This window comes from Mustela erminea, chromosome 21 (genome assembly GCF_009829155.1).
Source record: "Mustela erminea isolate mMusErm1 chromosome 21, mMusErm1.Pri, whole genome shotgun sequence".
Lineage (NCBI taxonomy): Eukaryota > Metazoa > Chordata > Mammalia > Carnivora > Mustelidae > Mustela > Mustela erminea.
In genome coordinates, this window is record NC_045634.1 from 24,132,304 (window position 1) to 24,153,026 (window position 20,723).

The window sequence follows — 20,723 nt, forward strand, 5'->3', positions numbered from 1 at the left end:
ACCCAATGCTGAAAAGACTAACCCCCAAAGAAGGTGAAAAACAGGACCATATAACACCTATTAAGAAACACTGTAGTTTTATTTCTTAGAATTACAAGAGCTATACAGATATTGTATTTCATTGCCCAAACACTGTTTTGCCAGGACCCATGAGCAATCCTAAGCACGCTCTTAACCACCACAACTGCACTTAGCAAGAAATAACATTCCTGGGGGCGCCTGGGTGGCTCAGTGGGTTAAGCCTCTGCCTTCGGCTCAGGTCATGATCCCAGGGTCCTGGGATCGAGCTCCACATCAGGCTCTCTGCTCAGCAAGAAGCCTGCTTCCTCCCTCTCTCTCTGCCTGCTTCTCTGCCTACTTGTGATCTCTGTCTGTTAAAAAAATAAATAAATAAAAATCTTTAAAAAAAAAAAAAAAAGAAATAACATTCCTGGAAATTCACCCTGACAAATTCGTTCAAAAGGAAAAAGCTCAAGATACAAAGAGATTTTTAAAAGCATTACTCAAAAATAACAACAAAAAATGGAAATAACACTTTTAAATATGATAAATCAACTTAGCTTATTAAGAAGCTACTGAAAATTAAGGTACAATTAAGGAAAGAGAAAATATTTGATACAGGAAATGAAAAATACACATCTGGGGGCGCATGAGTGGCTTAGTCGGTTGGGCGTCTGACTCTTCCGTTTCTGCTCAGGTCATGATCTCATGGGTCTGGATGGAGCCCCACGGGGGGCTCTGCAGGGAGTCTCCTTAAAAGATTCTCTCCCTCTGCTCCTCCCCCAGCTCTCCCTCTCTCTTTCTCTCTCTCTCTCTCTGATAAATCTTAAAAAGAAAAATACTTATCTGTCATTTTCAACTTAGAGAACCCTGTCAGTTTGGAATCACTTTTCCACAAAATGTTTTTTCTTTCTTTCCTTAGAAATAAACGCAAATAATGTAACCAAATTTCAAAGGACTTGCAAAAACTGGTATGCAAAGGAGATATTCTGAGCACCGTTAAAACCACATTTTCATAAACCACAAACTCTGGAGTCCTTGCCACAAATGGGAAGCATACATATCTTTAATTGCTAAATTTCTTGATAATGGGCACTACTAACTTTTCCTACCTTCTGCTGTAATGTATTTAACCATTGCACAAATATGTATAGAGTGCCTCTATGTGTGACAGATTGGGTTACGATGGCAAACAAGTAATCATGCAATTACTATAACACAGCTTTGTCAAAAATAATGAGTGCTTTGGGAATCAAAGGCTAAGCACTGAATTCAAATAGGACAGTAGAAATAATATGACTTAAGCTGCAACCTAAAAGAGGAACAGGAGTTAACCAAAGGAAAGAGGGAAGGAGCTAAGAAAGAATATTCCAGGAAGAGGACATAATGTGGGCAAAAGTCAAGAGGTAAAAGGGAGTAAAGCATGTTAAAGGAGCTACAGGAAAGTATCACTAGGACAGAGTATAAGAAAAACAGTGAGCTATGGGTATAAAAGGTAATGGAGACCAGATCAGGTAGGGCATATAGACAGCAGGAAAAGACGGGCTTCATCTGAAAAGCAATGATGATCAGCCTAAAGACAGTGATATCATCAGACTGATGATTAGAAAAATCACAGATTGCTGTACAGAAAGAGTAGTCTAAAGAAGTTAAGCCAGGAAACCCTGTAAGCACCTAATCAGACAATCCACTGGTACTGACCGGGTCTAGGATGGTACAGTAGTCTTCAGTGTTTACACCCAGGAATTCCTGCTCTTCCTTCTTAGAGCACTTGGGACCCCATGTCTGGGTACAGCCCTGTGACTAGTTCTAGACAATGAGTTGTGAGAGAAAGTAAGCTCTTACCATCAGGAACGAGAATTTTAACTGACAGGTAAGATATTCCAGAGTTCCTTCTCCCTCTGGCACTGAGACCAAAAACATCTGAAATATCGGCTACTCTATCAGCCTGGGTCCTCTGAGTAACTAAAGAGCCAAGAGCCTTGCCAATACATGATAAACATGTAGTATGAAAGAGAAACAACAAATCTTTGTTGTTTTTAAGACACAGTGAGATTTCGTACTGTTTAAAAAAAAAAAAAAAAAAGGTGGCCCAAATTAGTGTCACTTTGACCAAATTCCAAAATTGGTGTTTTATACATAATTTAACTGCAGTTTCAAACTCCCTCAGAAATGTAGTCTTATCTGGTCAGTCAGGAATTTTTCAATCAATGCCGATGAGTATGCCACGAGCACCCTTCCCCATCCCCCAAAGAAAGATGAGGTCATCTGCATAAAACCCCTGGCTTTTCTCCCTAGAAAAGGCCTGGCCTAGAACAGTCCTTTTCTTTTGCTAATAACTTTCCTGCCTTTGCCCTCCTTCTATAAAAAGCTTCCATTTTGCTGGGCACCTCGGTGGCTCAGTCCTTAACCAGCTGCCTTGGGCTCAGGTCATGATCCCAGGGTCCTGGGATGGAGCCCTGCATCAGGCTCCATGCTTGGCAGGAAGCCTGCTTCTCCCTCCGCCCACTCCCCCTGCTTATATTCCCTCTCTCACGGTCTCTGCCAAATAAATAAACAAAATTTTTAAAACAAAGGAAAAGAACCTTCCATTTTGCACAATTCCTTGGATTGCCTCTCTATTTGCTAAATGGGATGCTGCTGATTCATAGATCATTTCATAAAGCCAATTAGATCTTAATTATTTGGTTGAATTTTGTTATTTAGGAGAAGCAAAGATTGTGTGTGTGTGTGCGCATGTGCCAAAAGGCAGTTTTATTAAAGCTTGAGAACAAGACCCCTGGGCAGAAAGAGCTGCTGCTAGGAGCAAAGATATTCTTAACCAGATCAAAGAAACTAGGCCTAAGACTGGGTCTGTGTTAATGTTTAAACAGTGTACTACAAAGGTACTATGAATTAATTCAATGTACATTTCACTGGAATGAAGACAAAATCAACTTAATGTATGTGCTAATAAGAATGAGAGCCCTACCTGATAAAAAGATTACTTCTACTTTAACATCAATTAGTAAAACAGCTTGCAAAATATCTAACAAAATGACATCCATGAAGATTACTATTGCTGCATTTTTTGGTAGTTAAATAGTTTCTTGTGAATTACACTGGACTGACCTTGTTGTTTAAAAGGTAATGGTCTTAAGACTAAACTAAACCCAAAATAAGTAGAAGAAAGAAAATAATGGTGAAGTAGAAAAAATTTTAAAAAAAGAAAAACACAAGAAAGAAAGAAATAAAACCAAAGTTGATCTTTTGAAAAGATCAACAAAATAAAACACAAATTCCTAAAATCAGAAATAAAAGAGGGAAGGTTATCATTACTGACCTTACAGAAATCAAAGGATTCCAAGGAAATACTTTGAAAAAGTTTAGACAGTGTAGATAATGGAATGGAAAAACTCCTAAAAAGATACAAAGCACCAAAATTAACTTAAGCAGATAACAAATAATCTGAATATATCTGTAAGAATTTCTACAAGAGCTTCCCACAGAGGAAAGCTGGGTACAGCCCTGTGACTAGCTCTACAGCCCAAGTGGCTTCACTAGTGAACTCTACCAAATATTTAAAGAGAAAAATGTATCAAACCTTCACAAACTCTTCCAGAAAACAGTGGAAAAAAGAACACTTCACCAATCATTTTATGAGGCCAGAAACACCCTGACAGGCATCACAAAAAAACTACGAACCCTACCCTCATGAATGCAAACACAAAACTCCTGTACAAAATACCAGCAATCTGAAATTCCACAACAAATAAAAAGGATTATACATCATGACCAAGTAGGATTTATTCTAAGAATGCCAGACTGGTTTAACATCTGAAAAATCAATTAATGTATTATTAATAAAAAACAAGAACATAATCTTCTCAAAAGATGAAGAAAAAGCATTTGACAACCTCCAATACCCATTTAAGATTAAAACCTCTCAACAATTGGGGGTACCTGGGTGGCTCAGATGGTTAGGCATCTACTTTCAGCTCAGGTCATGATCTCCAGGTCAGCGGGGAGTCTGCTTCTCCCTCTCCCCCTGCTTGTGCTCTCTCTCTCTCAAATAAATAAATCTTTAAAAACAAACAAACAAACAAACAAAAAACAAAACTCTCAACAAACTAGTTTGCCCTGATAATGGGCATCTACAAAATTCATGCATCTAAGATCATGCATTAAGGAGGAAGATGGACTGCCTTTCCCCTAAGATCAGGAACAAGGCAAAGATGTTCACTCTCACCACCTGTATTCAACATTCTATTAGCCAGTCCAGGGCAGAAAGGAGGGAAGGAAGAAAAGAAGGAAGGGCATTCACACTGGAAAGGACATAATAAATCCATCCTTATTCACATATGACATAATCTTGCATGTAAAAAAAATCCTATGGAATTCATACACACACACACACAACCTAGAAAGAATGAAGAAGTTCAGCAAGGTTGCAGAATACAAGATCAATGTACAAAAAACTACTGTATTTCTTTTTTCTTTTTTTTTAAAGATTTTATTTATTTATTTGTCAGGGATAGAGGGAGAGAGAGCGAGCGAGCACAGGCAGAGAGGCAGGCAGAGGCAGAGGGAGAAGCAGGCTCCCTGCTGAGCAAGGAGCCCGATGTGGGACTCGATCCCAGGACACTGGGATCATGACTTGAGCCGAAGGCAGCTGCTTAACCAACTGAGCCACGAAGGCGTCCCAAAAACTACTGTATTTCTGAGGCACCTGGGTTACTCAGCTGGTTAAGCATCTGCCTTAGCTCAGGTCATGATCCCAAGATCCTGCTCAGCAGGGAGTCTGCTTCCCCTTCTGCCCTCCCCCCTCTCACCCCATATCTTGCGCTCCCTTGTTTGCTCTCTCTCAAATAAAATCTTTTTTTTTTTTAAGGATTTTATTTATTATTTATTTGACAGAGTGAGATCACAAGTAGGCAGAGAGGCAGGCAGAGAGAGAGAGGAGGAAGCAGGCTCCCTGCCGAGCAGAGAGCCCGACGCGGGACTCGATCCCAGGACCCTGAGATCATGACCTGAGCCGAAGGCAGCGGCTTAACCCACTAAGCCACCCAGGCGCCCTCAAATAAAATCTTTTTAAAAAATCTACTATATGGGCGCCTGGGTGACTTGGTCAGTTAAGTGTCTGCCTTTGGCTCAGGTCACGATCCCAGGACTGAACCCAGCATTGAGCTCCCTGCTCAGTGGGGAGTCTGCTTCTCCCTCCTCCTCTGTCTGCTCCCCTTCCAACTTGTGCTCTCTCTCACTCGCTCTATCTCAAATAAAGAAAAAAAAAATCTATTGTATTTTTATGTACTAGCAATGAACAATTCAAAAATTAAATTAAGAAAACAATTTCATTCACAATATCAAAAATAATAAAATATTTAGGAATAAATATAATAAAATAAGTGTAAGACTTACACATTAAAAACAACAAAACATTACCAAAAAAAATTAAAAACCTAATAAAAGAGATGGAGTAAATTTTCATGATCCTGGGTTAGGCAAAGATTTCTTAGATATGACACACTTAGAACACAAGTGACATTCGATCAAGAAATTGTCGCCTGGGTGGCTCAATGGGTTAAGCTGCTGCCTTCGGCTCAGGTCATGATCTCAGGGTCCTGGGATCGAGTCCTGCATCAGGCTCTCTGCTCAGCAGGGAGCCTGCTTCCTCCTCTCTCTCTCTGCCTGCCTCTCTGCCTATTTGTAATCTCTCTCTGTCAAATAAATAAATAAAATCTTTAAAAATATATATATATTAAAAAAAAAAGAAATTGTATCTCGGAGCACCTGGGTAGCTCAGTCCGTTAAATGTCTGACTTTGGCTCCGGTCTTCATCTTGGGTCCTGGGATCAAGTCCCATGTGAGGCTCTGTGCTCAGCGGGAGTCTGCCTGCACTCTCTCTGCCCCTCCCCCTGTTATGCTCTCTAATAAATAAATAAGTAAAATTGTATCCAGAATATATAAAGAACACTTATAAACCAATAGGAAGAAAACAATGAAACCTTTTTTAAGTGGGCAAAAAAATCTGAATAAACATTTTACCAAAGACGACCCAGGAATGGCTAATAAGCAAATTAAATGATGCTCAATATCATTAACCATTACAGAACTGAATGTTAAAATCACAATGACAGGTGCCTGCATGGCTCCATCAGTTAAACATCTCCCTGCCTTTGGCTCAGATCATGATCTCAGGATCCTGGAATCAAGCTCCACCTCAGGCTCCCTGCTCTGCCCAGTGCCCCCCAACCCCCACGACTGGTGTGTACTCTCTCAAATAGAATATTAAAACACACAATGATACTACTTTTCAACCACTAGAATAGCTATAATCAAAATGACAAGAAATAACAAGTCTTAATAAGAATGGAAAAAAATGGGGTGCCTGGCTGGCTCAGTGGGTTAAAGCCTCTGCCTTTGGCTCAGGTCATGATCTCAGGGTCCTGGGATCAAGCCCTGCATCGGGCTCTCTGCTTCCTCCTCTCTGCCTGCTTCTCTGCCTACCTGTGATCTCCGTCTGTCAAAGAAATAAATAAAATCTTTAAAAAAAAAAAAAAGAATAAAAAAAAACTAGAACCCTCATGTACTGATGGTGAGAATGTAAAACTATATGGCCATTTTGGTAGCTTCTTAAAAAGTTAAAAATAGGGCGCCTGGGTGGCTCAGTGGGTTAAGCCGCTGCCTTCGGCTCAGGTCATGATCTCAGAGTCCTGGGATCGAGTCCCGCATCGGGCTCTCTGCTCAGTGGAGAGCCTGCTTCCCTCTCTCTCTCTCTCTGCCTGCCTCTCCATCTACTTGTGATTTCTCTCTGTCAAATAAATAAAACCTTTAAAAAAAAAAAAAAAAAAAAAAAAAAAAGTTAAAAATAAATTTACCACATGACTCCAAAGTTCCACTCTTATGTTCTCCATCCAAGAGAAAAGAAAGTAAGTCCACACAAAAGCCTGTACATTAATGTTCATAGCAGCACTATTCATAATAGTCAAAAACTAGTAATAATCCAAATGTCTATTAAATGATGAATGGATAAACCATTCATCATGGTTTGTAGTATACCCATACATGGATTACTCTTCAGCAATAAGGGCAAAATAAAGTACTAACAGATGAATCCTGAAAAAAATACCAGCTAACTGAATCCCATAGCAAATAAAAAGAATCATACACCACAACCAAATATGATCTATTCCAAGAAAGCAAGGGTTGGTTCAACATCTGAAAAATCAGCTAATGTAATATACCATGTTAACAGCATAAACAACAAAAAGATCACCTCAATAAATGCTAAGTAAAAGAAGCCACAGACTAAGACTACACATTATACAATTCCCTTTATATGAAATGTCCAGAAAAAGCAAACATACAGAGACAGAAAGTAGACTAATGGTTATCTGCGTCTAGGGTGGGAACAAGAAGTGATCGTAAATGAGCACAAAGTATCTTTCAGGGATGATGGAAATGTTCTACAATACAATTATACTAATAGGCGCAAAATTCAGCAAATTTACTAAAAATCTTTGAACTGTACACATAAAACAAGTGAAATATATGGTATATAAAATAAACTTCAACAAAGTCATTTTCTGCAAAGAGAATAACCTAAATTCTAACTATAAGACAAGACTATTAACATCTTAAGAACAATATATTCTCTTATCATCACAAGTGTCTACCAATAAATACAAATGTTGAACTGGAAAAATGAACTTGCCATGACTAAATGGTTTCCTAAAAAAATAAAAACTGGACAGTCCTAAAGTCAATTTTACTAACCAGAATTCTGTTTAGAGCCCGATGATCCTCCATGTTCTAGCTTTGCTTTCTTCTTCTTTGATGAGGATGATGATGATTCAGAAGATACTGAACGTTTTTCTACTACAGGAGTGGAAAGAGCTCGTTTTTTGAACAGCTCCCGTTCTCTCAACAGGCTTGGATCCATAATTCTGCAAAGATATAAGTATTTTTAATACACATTCTAACCACTCAAACCTATAGGCCAAATCTATAGGTCCCAAGAATTACTTCCAAACAAAATTACCTTTACTATTAGTTCTCTATTAGAACTTGTTTTCATTCACTTAAAAATCTTCACTTAGTATCTACTGTGTGTCAGGCACTGAGCTAGCCACTAGTAAAGAGAAACAGAATTATTCTCTAAAGCTCTAGAGCTGCACTGCCCAGTATGAGAGCCACTAGTCACATGTACCTATGGAACACCTGAAATGGGGCCAGAGTTGAGATGTACTTTAAGTGTAAAATATACACCAGATTTACAAGGCATAGTACAAAAAACTTTTAGAATTACTGATGAGATATTTTAGATTGTTTACATGTTGATGTGATAATAATTTGGATATACTAGGTTAAATAAAACATTAAAATTAATTTCCCCCAACAATATGATCATCTTAATACAGAAAAAGCATGTGAAAAAATAAAAATCTGTCTAGGATAAAAACTCTCAACAAAGTGGGTTTAGAGGGAACATACCTCAACATAATAAACACCAAATATGAAAAACTCAAAGCTAACATCATACTCAATGGTTAAAATGTAAAAGCTTTTCCTCTAAGATCAAAAATAAGAAAAAGATATCCACTCTCCCCACTTTTATTCAACACAGTGGTGGAAGTACCAGATGCAGCAATCAGACAAAAAAAATTAAAAAGCACCCAAATATGTGAGGTGCCTGGGTGGCCCAGCCAGTTAAGTGTCTGCCTTCGGCTCAGGTCATGATCTCAGGGTCATGGGATTAAGCCCCACATGGAGCTACCAACTTAGCAGGGAGTCTGTTTATCCATCTCCCTCTGACCCCTGCCATTCACACACTCACTCTCACATAAAATCTTTTTAAAAAAGGATTATAAAAAAAATAAGCATCCAAACTTGTAATGAACATGTGAAACTCTATTTACAGAAGACATGATACTGCATATAGAACACCCAAAGATTCCACAAAAAAATAAATAAATGAATGAATTCAGTGAATTGCAGGATACAAAATTCATATATAGGAATCTGTTCTGTTCCTATACACTAAAAACAAAGCAGTAGAAAGAGACATCTTTAAAAAATCTCATTTACAATTGCACCAGAAAGAATAAAATACCCAGGAATAAATTTAGCCAAGGAGGTCAAAGACTTACTCTCTAAAAACTATAAGACACTGATGAAGGAAATTGAAGATGACACAAACAAATGAAAAGATATTCCATGCTCATGGATTAAAAGAATATCATTAAAATGTCCTTACTTCTCAAAGCAATCTTCACATTCAATGCAATCCCAATCAAAACACCAATAGCACTTTTCACAGAACTAGAACACATAATCCTAAAATTAGTATAAAACCACAAAAGACCCTGAAAAGACAAAGTAATTCTGAAAAAGCAGCACAAAGCTGGAGGTATCACTGTCCCAGAGTTCAAGATATACACAAAGCTACAGTAACCGAACAGTATGATTCTGGCACAAAAAGAGACACACAGATCAAAAGAACAGAGAGCCCAGAAATACACCCACACTGAAGTGTCAATGAATCCACAACAAAGGAGACAAGAACATACAATGGGGGAAAAGACAGTCCCTTCAGGTGTTGGAAAAACTGGACAGCTACGTGCAAAAAAAAAAAAAAAACCACAAATGAAACTGGACCACTTTCTTACACCACACACATATATAAACTTAAAATGGATCAAAGAACAAATATGAGACCTGAAACCTTAAATCCCATAATAGATAACAAAGACAGTAATCTTTTAGACATTGGCCTTAGCAATATTTTTCTAGATATATCTCCTCAGGCAAGGGAAACAAAACCAAAAATATACTACTGAGACTTAATCAAAATAAAAAGCTTGTGCATAGCAAAGAAAACCATCAAAACAAAAAGAAACCCTACTGAATGAGAGAAGACATCTGTAAATGATATAACAGATAAGAGGTTAATATCCAAAATATATAAAGAGCTTACATAATTTAACACCAAAAATAACACACCCACTCAGAATAAAAAATGGGTAGAGGACCTGAATAGACTTTTTTTTTCCAAAGACATACAAATGGCCAACAGATAACAGGAAAAGATGCTTAATTTTACTAATCATCAGGGAAATGCAAATCAGAATCTCAGTAAGATATCACCTCACAGTCAGAATGGCTGGTATCAAAGACAAGAAATAACAAGTGTTGACGAGGATATGAAGAAAAAGCAACCCTCATGCACTGTTGATGGGAATGCAAACTGGTACAACCACTGTGAAAACAGTATGGCGGTTCCAAAAAACTAAAAATAGAAATACTATATGATCCAATACTTCCACTAGTGGCATTTACCCAAAGAAAACAAAAACACTATTTCTTTTTTTTTTTTTTAAGATTTTATTTATTTATCCAACAGAGAGAGAGAGAGAGAAAGGGAACACAAGCAGGGGGAGTGGGAGAAGCAGACTCCCCACTGAGCAGGGGAGCCCAATGCGGGCTCGATCATAGAAGCCGGAGATCATGATCTCAGCCACAGACAGACACGCAACGACTAAGCCACCCAGGCGCCCCACAAAAACACTAATTCAAAGAGATATATGCAGCCCTATGTTTATTGCAGCATTATTTAAAATAGCCAATATATGGAAGCAACCCAAGTGTCTATCAACAGATAAAGAAAATGTGATATACACACATACAATGGATTATTAGCCATAAAAAAAAAAGACAGAAAGATCTTACCATTTAAGACAACACTGGTGAACCTAGAGGGTATTATGCTAAGTGAAATAAGCAGAGACAAATACTATATGATATTATTTATACATATAATCTAAAAAAAACAAAAAAAAAAACCAAACAGACTCTTAAATATACAGAACATACTGGTAGTTGCCAAAGGGGAGGTTGGTGAGGAGATGGGAAAAATTGGTAAAGGAGATTAAGAGGTATACACTTCAGTTATAAAATGCACAAGTCATGGAGATGAAAAGTACAGCATTACAGAATATACTCAATAATAATTTTATAATGTTTCACGGTAACAAAGGGGGACTATACTTATGGTGAGCATTGAGTAATGTATGTATTTGTTGAATCAATACGTTGTACACCTAAAACAACATTCTTTTTTTTTTTTTTAAGATTTTATGTATTCATTTGACAGAGAAAGATCACAAGTAGACAGAGAGGCAGGCAGAGAGAGAGGGAAGCAGGCTCCCCGCCGAGCAGAGAGCCCGATGTGGGACTCGATTCCAGGACCCTGAGATCATGACGTGAGCCGAAGGCAGTGGCCCAACACACTGAGCCACCCAGGCACCCCTGGAATGGAGTCCTGCATCGGGCTCCCAGCTCCATAGGGAATCTGCTTCTCTCTCTGCCCTTCTCCTCACTCATGCTCTCTCTCACGGTCTCTCTCTCAAATAAATAAATAAAATCTTTAAGAAAAAAAAAATATGGCTACTAGAAAATTTTGAATTATATGCGTGGTTCACATTTGTAGCTCACATTGTATTTCTACTGGACAACGCTACTCAAGAAAAATATCAGAACTACCACGCAGAAATAAGGCAGATGTAGGCTCACTGCAAAAAAAAAAAAAAAAAAAAAAGAGAGAGAGAGAGAGAGAGAGAGAGAAAGAAAACCAACAGAATTACTTTTAAACAGTTCTTTTTTTTTTTTGGTTAAGATTTTATTTATTTTATTTGACAGAGATCAGAAGTAGGCAGAGAGGCAGGCAGAGAGATAGAGGAAAAAGCAGGCTCGCCGATGAGCAGAGAGCCTGATGTGGGGCTCGATCCCAGGACCCTGGGATCATGACCTGAGCTGAAGGCAGAGGCTTTAACCCACTGAGCCACCAGGAGCCCCCAGAATTACTTTTAATGAAAAGGCGTGTTTTAGGGGCGCCTAGGTGGCTCAGTAGGTTAAGGCCTCTGCCTTTGGCTTGGTTTGTGATCCTGGAGTTCTGGGATCAAGCACCGTGTTGGGCTCTCTGCTCAACGGGGAGTCTGCTTCCCTTCCTCTTTCTCTGCCTGCCTTTCTACCTACCTGTGATCTCTGTCTGTCAAATAAATAAATAAAATCTTAAAAAAAAAAAAAAGGCATTTTTTAAAACTGGTGAACTGTCAGGGCATCTGGGTGGCTCAGCCGCTTAGGCGTCCTCCCTTGGCTTGGGTCATGATTCTGGGGTTCTGGAATCAAGCCCCACATCAAGCTCCCCGTTTGGTGGGGAGCCTGATTCTCCCACTGCTGCTCCCCCTGCTTGTGCTCTCTCACTCACCCTCAAGTAAATACTTTTTAAAAAATAAAAATAAATAAACCAGTGAACTATCATTAAGTGATATAAAGGCTGGATTAAAATTTGTTAGAACGATGTACAGAATATTCCTGATTTAGAGGGAGGTGGGACTAGATAGACCTCTTTTGGTTTTTTTCCCAGTTGGAAAACGCCACAGTTCTAAGCAACGTCAGTTAATGAGGGAAGCCACAGATGACTCAAAATGTATTTTATTTGTTTTTAAGTAGGGACTTGAACTCAGGACCATGATATTGGTACCTGAGCTGAGGTCAAAATATTCCTCTCTTCTTTTACAATCCAATAATCACACTACTGGGTATTCAAACAAAGAATATAAAAACTTTAATTCAAAAAAGATGTATTCACCCCCATGCTTACTGTAGCATTATTTACAACAGTCAAATTATGGAATCAGCCCAAGTGTCCATTAATAGATGAATGGATAAAGAAGATGTGGTATAGGGGCACCTGGGTGGCTCAGTCGTTAAGTGTTTGCCTTCAGCTCAGGTCATGATCCTAGCATCCTGGGATGAAGCCCTGCATCGGGCTCTCTGCTCTGTAGGAGGCCTGCTTCTTCCTCTCCCACTTCCCCTGCTTGTGTTCCCTCACCATGTCTCTCTCCATCAAATAAATAAATAAAAATCTTAACAAAAAATTTAAAAAGATGTGGTGTATGTATATACACACACACAACGGAGTATTATTCAGCCATAAAAAAGAATGAAATCTTGCCATTTGCAACAACATGGCTGGATCTAGAGAGTATAATTCTAAGCAAAATAAGCAGTCAGAGAAAGACAAATACCATATAATTTCATATGTGGCATTTAAGGAACAAAACAAAGGAGGGGAGGGGAGACAAACCAAAAAAACAAACTCTCAGCTATAGAGAACAAACTGAAGGTTACCAGAGGTGGGTGGGAGGGACGGGTGAAACAGGCGATGGAGATCCGGAGTACACTTGATGAGCAATGAGTACTGTATGAAACTGGTAAGTCACTATATTATACACCTGAATCTAATATCAACACTGTATGTTAACTATGCTGAAATTTTTTTAAAAAGTTCCTCTCTTGAGACCCATAAGCACAGAATAAACTCATGGTTGCCAGAGGAGAGGGGGATGAGTGGGATATGGGGATGGGTGAAAAGGGTGAAAGGGAGTAGGATATACAGGCCTCCAGTTAAGGAATAAGTCATGGGGACGAAAGGTTTAGTACAGGGAATACAATCAATTACCATTTGTAATAGCATTGTATGGGGATAAAAGGTAAGCACAGCATAAGGTTCTGAGTTGTAAAATCACTATTTTGAGGGCACCTGGGTGGCTCAGTCATTAAGGGGCTGCCTTTGGCTCAGGTCATGATCCCAGGGTCCTGGGATCAAGCCTGGCATCAGGCTCCCTGCTCAGTGGGGAGTCTGTTTCTCCCTCTCCCTCAGCCTGCTGCTTCCCTTACTTGTGCTCATTCTCTATCAAATAAATAAATAAAATCTTTAAAATAAATAAATAATAAAACAAAATTACGATTTTGTATATCTGAAAACTGAAGTTAACATTGTATGTCAAATATCCTTCAATTAAGAAAAAAGTTCCTGGGGCACCTGGGTGGCTGTGATGGTTAAGCATCTGCATCTGCCTTCCACTCATGATCTCTGGGTCCTTCAATCAAGCCCCACATTGGGCTCTCTGCTCAGCAGGGAATTTGCTTCTCTCTTTCTCCCTACCCCCTGCTCATGCTCTCAATCACCTGCACGCTTGCTCTCTCTCTCTCTCTAATGAATAAATAAAATCTTTAAAAAGAAAATTTCATCTCTTGTTTGAACTCTCCTAGAATACCATGGAAGGTCTAGGAAGCACAACAAGCTGACCATGTAAATGGTCTTTGCATTCTTCACAAGCAGGAAAGGAAGGTCTGGGAGGAAAAAGACTCTGAACTTTTTCTTTTTTTACTTTACTGTGTTGCTTTGTTTTTAAAAGGTTCCAAGCACAGCGTGGAGCCCAACACGGGCCTTGAACTCACAAGTGAACCACCCAGGCACCCCTATCTTAACTGTGAAAGTCTTCATGCACTGTGTAGCTCCATAAATACTTGTTAAATGAATAATGAACACAAAAACATCTTTAAATTGCTTTAGCCTTATTATAGGTTTTACAAGCCTTTATTAAATGCCTTGTGTTTGTGACTCTAAGCTTTGTATACTTGTCTTGTGTTTATGTACTCTAAGCTTTGAAGAGTTCCAGAAGATAAACCCTTGCCTTCGAGCAGCTTACATTTAAGAATATTTAAGAACTGGGCAGCTTGCTTAAAAAGCAATGACTAAAATGTGACTCAGACTGCTAAAAGTTAAAAATATAAGCACTGATAAGAAATAATCAGAGTAAACTTTAGTTCAATGAGTAAGTCACTGGCACTAGTATCAAAGACCTGACTTCCAGAACCCCCTCAGTACTAACCTCTAACTGCAACATGACCCTAGGCAAGCACTAGACCTCTCTAAATCCAATTTTATCATAAGCAGAATGAAGACACTACCAATGCTTTGTACATCTAGCCCAACTTTAAAATGAGACAATGTTTGTGAAAAGCAATTTTTTAATTTTTTTTGAATATTTTATTTATTTATTTGACAGAGAAAGAGACAGTGACAGAGGGAACACAGGCAGGGGAAGTGGAAGAGGGAGATCCAGGCCTCCCGCTGAGCAGGGAGCCCTATGTGGGCTTGATCCCAACACCCTGGGATCATGTTCAGAGCCAAAGGCATAAGCTTAACCACTCAGCCACCCAGGCGCGCCAAAAGCAATTTTTTAAATAATAAAGCTATACAAATATGTTATCTCACTGCTACTATTCTGAATTGGATCTGAAAAGAAGTAACAGAATGATTATGCTAAGGTGAGGAAGGTGGGGAGGCGGTGGGGGAGTGTGGGGGGAAAAAGGAGAAATCACCAGTGATAAAGTGGGGGCAACAACCCAAACCAGGAAACGTGTTTATTTCACCTTGTAAAGACAGGTAATTAAACCAGGCTTTTACTCAGAGTTTTAACACAGACTTAAACAAAAGCCTTACAGTTTACGAAAACTAAATGCTTACAGCCCTTGAGCCTCACAACTCTAGAAGACAACAGGTATTAGTTTTATTCCTTAATGTGTGAAATCTGAAATGAAGACGTACAGTTAAGGTCACACATTGGCAAGTGTGTAAGTACTCAGGCCAGCACACGATCCCCTGCCTCCTAAATCGAATGCTCCCTTACTCCAGACCTGAAATGCGGGTCAAGGCCTCTAAAACAAAGGCGACCTGTGTGCTACGGGTGACGTTCAATGGCACCTCGAGCAGAAGGCTTAATGTCTCTCTCTCTCTTTCCCACCATCGCACGCTCCGCCTAACTTTTCCTCCTTTTTCTCACAGTACTGAACCATGCCCAGTTCCCATTTAAAAAAAAAAAAATCATTACAACTCAGGGAGTTCACGTGTTCCTCCACGGATGGTCACTGAGAAGCCCCCAAAAAATTAAATCAAAATCTTCTGGCTCCAAAGCACACGTTCTTTCCACTCTACATTACGACTTTTTTTTTTTTTCCTCCCAACCTTTCTACTTTTGCTCTCTTTTGCCTTTCCCTGCGTAAGCCTCAGAGCGGCCACTAAGCTCCCAAGAACACTGCAAAGAACAGCCAGCAAGGTAAGAATCGAGACTGTTTTCCTCTTAAATCCCAGGAACGGAGAGATGACGAGGTATCGGAGTGTTTCGATTTGGAACAGGTCTCTAGACTTTGCAGACAAAACGACTGTAATTCACTCAAGTTTAGGGATCATTACAAACCCAGTCCCCAAAAGACGGCTTAAAAAATAATAATAATAATAACCCGTCAAGGTGCATCTAAATCACAGCCTTTCGTTGGACACTGCGGTTCCCTAAACTCCACACACGTTTCGCTCACCTACTGCTCCTGTAAAGTCTGGGGCTGGGAAGAGACACAATGAGCTCGGACTGCGAACTTCCCCTCTTTCCAACCCAAAAGTTTGCTCCATAGACCTCAGGCCTAAAAGACAATGCTCCCAAGAAGTTGTGACTGGGTGTAGTGTTTCGCCAGGAGGACCGCAGCCCCAGCCTCCCGAGAGCTGGAAGACGCGCTCGCCCCTCGGGAGGAGGCGGTCCCGAGGAACAACAGGCCCGGGCTCCGCTCCCCTCACCCGGCGGCCGCAGCCCCTACCTGAGCGAGGAGGGCCGCCCCACGCGACCGGCCGCCGCCTCCCAGCGCCTCCACCTGGACCCGCCGCCCACGCCCGCGTGGCCACCGCTTCGTGCTCCTCGTCAGCGCCCCCGCCTGCCCGCACGCACGCCCAGCGCAGCCCCGCCAGGTCGGGGTCTCGCCACTGGCGGCGGCGGCGGCAGCGGCTGAGGCGGCTGAGGCGGCGCGACTTGGCCGGGGGCTCCGCCCGCCACTTCCTGATCAGGCTACTAGGAGCTCCGTCCCGGCAGGCACCGCGGCGCCCCCGCCGCCGAGGACGCGCGTGCGTCGTCACGTGCCCCGCCAGGAGTACCGCGGGCGGGGAAATCAGCCAGTGGGGCGTCCGGGATTTCCATGACAACGGAGGGCGGGGGGCGGGGGGCGGGGGACTTGGGAGCGGAGGAAGGGCGGAGAATGAGGCTTAGGTGGGAAGATAGCAGCGGTTGCTACAATGGAAAAAAAAAAAAAAAAAAAAAAGAACACCTTTCCTTTGCGCAAGCTTAAAGCAGCCAGATCCTCCTCCAGGTGTTTGGTACTTTACTTCAAAGGCTAGTCTGCAGCACCTGAACTCCAAGAACATCGATCCAGCTCTCTCTTTACAAGTCAGGAAACAATAGGCCAGGTGACGCTCAATGACTTGCTCGAGACAGCTAGCAAAGGCAAATACCGACGTGCAGCCCAGCTCAAATTCCCAGCCACCACACCTGTGAACTCCCTTGGACAAGGATTTAGAATTCAGCAGCAGCATAAAGACACAGGAATAAAGCCACGACAAAGATAACTGGCGTTCCCACAGCCTTCAAGGTATTGGAGTGTGTCCATTCCCTGCGGCTCTCCTCCCTCACTCTTATAACCTGACGTGGCAGCAAAGTCAGTGCTCAGCTATTTTGTAGCTATTGTTTAATTACTTCGTCCTGGTTAGCCAAGTTACTTGTGCCTCCGTTTTCTCATCTGAGAAATGGGAATAATAATTGTACTACTAAAACAGGGTACTTGCATTGGACTGTTGTGAAGACTACGTGAAACAGTACATAAATCTTTATTCAAAACTTGAAAATAAAGCCAAAAGATGATTGAGATGTGGCTTTTTTGAAATTAGTTTCATTCTAAAGGATTTTCTAAGAAACTCAATGTTCATCTGACATGCTCAGGATATAACTTTGCTGGAATATTACAATCCAGTAAAGTCAGAGTTTGGTTTAAAAAAATGATGGTTTTAAAAAAATGATGAAGTATAATGGAAAGAAGGAGCAGGAAGCAAGTAAAAAAAATTATCCCAAAAGTTAAAATCACCTAGTCCTGAGGAACATGAGCCATGTTTTGTATCAATATATTAATTTTTATTTCATTATTCTTTTCCCCAATTATTATATAAAGTTTCTCATATCCTCTTGGAACCAGTTCCATCATTCTGCTGGCTCTTTTATTAATGAGTGAGAGATTTAATATACAAATAGGACAGTGGCTAGACCATATGTAATAATAAAACTCTGACCCACATAAAAAACCAGCTTCCTCAGCAATCAGCTCAAGATGGTCAAAATTTGCTCACAGGCTGCCAACTTCCCCTATACACATAGACACACACATCATTGTTCACCCATATGAGGACCAGCCAGAGAAAAACAAATACATACGCTCCCCAAACCAATCACATTGATGGCCCCACTTCTTGTGGTTCCACCTCCAGATTCCCTTATCAACAACTTTTAATCAGAACCATTGGGTTCCTGGGTGGCTCCGTCAGTTAAATGTCCCACTCTGATTTCAGCTCAGTTCATGATCTTGGGATCATGAGAGTGTGAGATGAAGCCCCACATCAGGATTCTCCCTCAGAAGGGAGTCTGCCTGAGACTCTCTCCCTCTGCCCTCCCCTGTGTGTCACATGTTTCCTCTCTCAAATAAATAATAAATCTAAAAAACCAAGAGTCTACCAGAAGCATTCCCCCCTTTTTTCATTAGAAACTTTCCCCTCTCCCTAACTGCCTTTGAATCTCCACCAAGTAAAAGTGATAATGGTGGACTTCAGTGTTATACACTCTGTGATCTCTTTCATTGGCATAGCCTTTATTTCCACTTGTGTTAAGTAAAATTTTGACATCTGTCACTTTCTAGTAACTTGACAATTATGAGTTTAACAATTAGAGAATCATGCTTTTATAGAACTAGATCCACCACAGGGAAAGCACTCAGTGAACTGTTAAAAGATAAACTGAAGTACATTAAAATTTTGAAGAGTTTATTTGAGCAAACATTGATTCAAGTCAGACAGCTCCAGACAGAAAATGGTTAGAAGCATTCCACTCACAGGAGCTAGGGGAAAGGTTTTTATAAAGAAGATTCTGAAGCAAATCAAAAGAAGTATTTGAATAAGCAGTTACTCTACTTGAGAAAGCCTACTTGGTTTGTGATTAGTAGTTATTAAGTTTCATTTTCTCAGATTCAAGTTCATTGACTCAGGCTTAGGTTTCAGTTTGCTTATGTAGGTTACCAAGGCATTAGAGCCTCCCTGGTCTAACAGCCTTCTTGTTTAATTACTTTAACAAAATGCCCACTACTATTACTTTATTTCAATGTCTTCTCTCATTTCAGCTAACTGGGACAGATATTGGCCAGGTAAACTTTCTAACACCAATATTGGAATATGTTATTTACAGTTCAAACCCTCAAATCTCAATTGCCCCTTCCTTACCCAAATATTACCTGTTATTATCACTGCCCAACTTAACACACTCCCATACACATCCTGGCAAGTCATTAACATACATAAATGTTGAATCTGGTCAACCGGTGGTATTACTACTGTTTATACTGCCTATGACTAGGTAGTGACACTGAAAACCATGACTGCATTCATTCAAGGTACTTTTGTGTGATCTGCTGTATTCTGACAGTACTCCTCAAGTGAAGACAAAAATCAGCTCCCTATATGACCAATAACTAGGCTGTTTTTGTGTTGGAAGTACTTACACAAGAACACTACACTATAAACGAACTAAAAAAAAGATTCTATTTGTTTGCTGGTAATATTGACCAACTTAACTGTTTCCAGTTAAGTTGATACTGTTTCCAGTATCAACATAAATCAGCTTGAGTTCAGAGAATTCAAGATTCAGGAATAAACATACAGATTTTTTTTCTACTTTCTCATCCTTATTACAATGTAAACACCCTCTGGATTGAAGACATGGAAAAACTATCCCATAATGAGATGAGGGACTTGACTATAGAGACATGGCTGTTTGTACAACATGCTTGAAGTCTCCATGATGGATACTTAAACAAATCTTATAATAATTCAAATCACCTATGTACTGGCAACCTCAGTACTTCCAGATCAGAAAGGTGTAGCTAGTGTCAAATTATATGAACAATGATCCAAGCCACTAATACAATAGGCATTTATGTCTTATCTCATGAGTGATTATAATATCCTGCCTACTCTTTGGTGGAAAGAATGGTGACTTCTTCAAGGAAACATAATTTGTATATTTTATAAAACACTCTCTGTCCTGACTTACCCAAGCCCTTCTATTCCAACTCAATATAACCACGGGATTCTAATATAGTGGATTAATTTTTTTTTACAATTATATTTGTGGTATATAACATAAAATTTGCCATTTCAACCATTTTTTAAAAGATTTTATTTAATTGACAGATAGAGATCACAAGTAGGCAGAGAGGCAGGCAGAGAGAGAGAGAGAGAGAGAGAGGAGGAAGCAGGCTCCCTGCTGAGCAGAGAGCCTGATGCGGGGCTCAATCCCAGGACTCTGGGATATGACCGGAGCCAAAGGCAGAGGCTTTAACTCACTGAGCCACCCAGGTGCCCCTCAACCATTTTAAGGCTTACAACTTGGTAGCTTTAATTACATGCACAATACAGTACAACCATCATCACTATTTTCAAAATTTTTCATCACTCCAAACAGAAACTCTATACTCATTAAGCAATAACTCCTCATGTCCTCCTTTCCCCAGCTCAGCAGTTTCTAATCTACTTTCTATCTCTGTGAATTGGACCTAATTCTAGATATTTTATTTAAGTAGAATAATACAATTTTTGTCTTTCAGTGTCTGGCTTATTTCACTTGATAAAATATTTTCTTTTTTTTAAAGTAAGTTTTCTTTTTATTTTTTAAGATTATTTATTTATTTATTTGACAGAGAGAGAGAGAGAGAGAGATCACAGATAGGCAGAGAGGCAGGCCAAGAGAGAGGGAGAAGAA

The 20,723-nt window shown here is 40.0% G+C and overlaps 1 protein-coding gene and 1 long non-coding RNA gene across 3 annotated transcripts in view; one reads left to right on the forward strand and one right to left on the reverse strand.

The window, feature by feature from the left end:
• GTF2E2 (general transcription factor IIE subunit 2) overlaps nt 1-16,588 on the reverse strand; it is a 63,984-nt gene extending 47,396 nt beyond the window's left edge. For both annotated transcript variants that reach the window (XM_032328813.1, XM_032328814.1), the window contains exons 1-2: nt 16,477-16,588; nt 7,756-7,925 (exon numbers count right to left, since the gene is read on the reverse strand). In XM_032328813.1, coding sequence (XP_032184704.1) covers nt 7,756-7,921 — 166 coding nt within the window. In that variant the 5' untranslated portion in view covers nt 7,922-7,925; nt 16,477-16,588. The remainder of the gene's footprint in view (nt 1-7,755; nt 7,926-16,476) is intronic.
• Nucleotides 16,589-16,742: 154 nt separating this feature from the next.
• Nucleotides 16,743-19,668, forward strand: LOC116581647. The gene is made up of 3 exons (XR_004282146.1): nt 16,743-17,298; nt 19,087-19,110; nt 19,568-19,668. It is a non-coding gene; the product is annotated as an uncharacterized LOC116581647 (long non-coding RNA).
• The last annotated feature ends 1,055 nt before the right edge of the window (nt 19,669-20,723 follow it).